The 334-nt window shown below is 41.3% G+C and overlaps 1 protein-coding gene across 1 annotated transcript in view; it reads right to left on the bottom strand.

Annotated features, from left to right (window-relative positions):
* The window catches only part of CD36 (CD36 molecule (thrombospondin receptor)), a 30,460-nt gene that overhangs the window by 6,478 nt on the left and 23,648 nt on the right, over nucleotides 1–334 (bottom strand). Inside the window, exon 10 of the mRNA XM_009328357.1 lies at nucleotides 236–334. Within this exon, the coding sequence (XP_009326632.1) occupies nucleotides 236–334 (99 nt within the window). The remainder of the gene's footprint in view (nucleotides 1–235) is intronic.

The following is a 334-nucleotide window of genomic DNA, read 5'->3' as shown; positions in this document are numbered from 1 at the left end:
TTCAGTATACAATCTGTAGTATCACGATTTTGCATAGCACTATGTGAAACACAGAAATACTATAGACCTCATTTTGGGAAATGAGGCTACGGAAAAGTAAAAAGTCTCACAGGCAATCTGTGGAAGAATTCACAAGCACGAACATCCTGGATCTTAGAGTAACACCTCAGCTGCTGGACACGTGCTTTCTCCCCAGTTAAATGGCTTGTTTGACAGTACCATGGCACTACTATACCTGCTTTGCAAGCACTAATGTCTAGGACTCCAGCTAATGTGCAGTTCTTTGATATGACTTCATCTGTACAGAAGCAAGAATTATCTCTGACTTCAGCAG

The sequence above is a fragment of the Pygoscelis adeliae genome, unplaced genomic scaffold (genome assembly GCF_000699105.1).
Source record: "Pygoscelis adeliae isolate BGI_AS28 unplaced genomic scaffold, ASM69910v1 Scaffold267, whole genome shotgun sequence".
Lineage (NCBI taxonomy): Eukaryota > Metazoa > Chordata > Aves > Sphenisciformes > Spheniscidae > Pygoscelis > Pygoscelis adeliae.
This window is presented reverse-complemented; position numbering and strand designations above follow the sequence as displayed.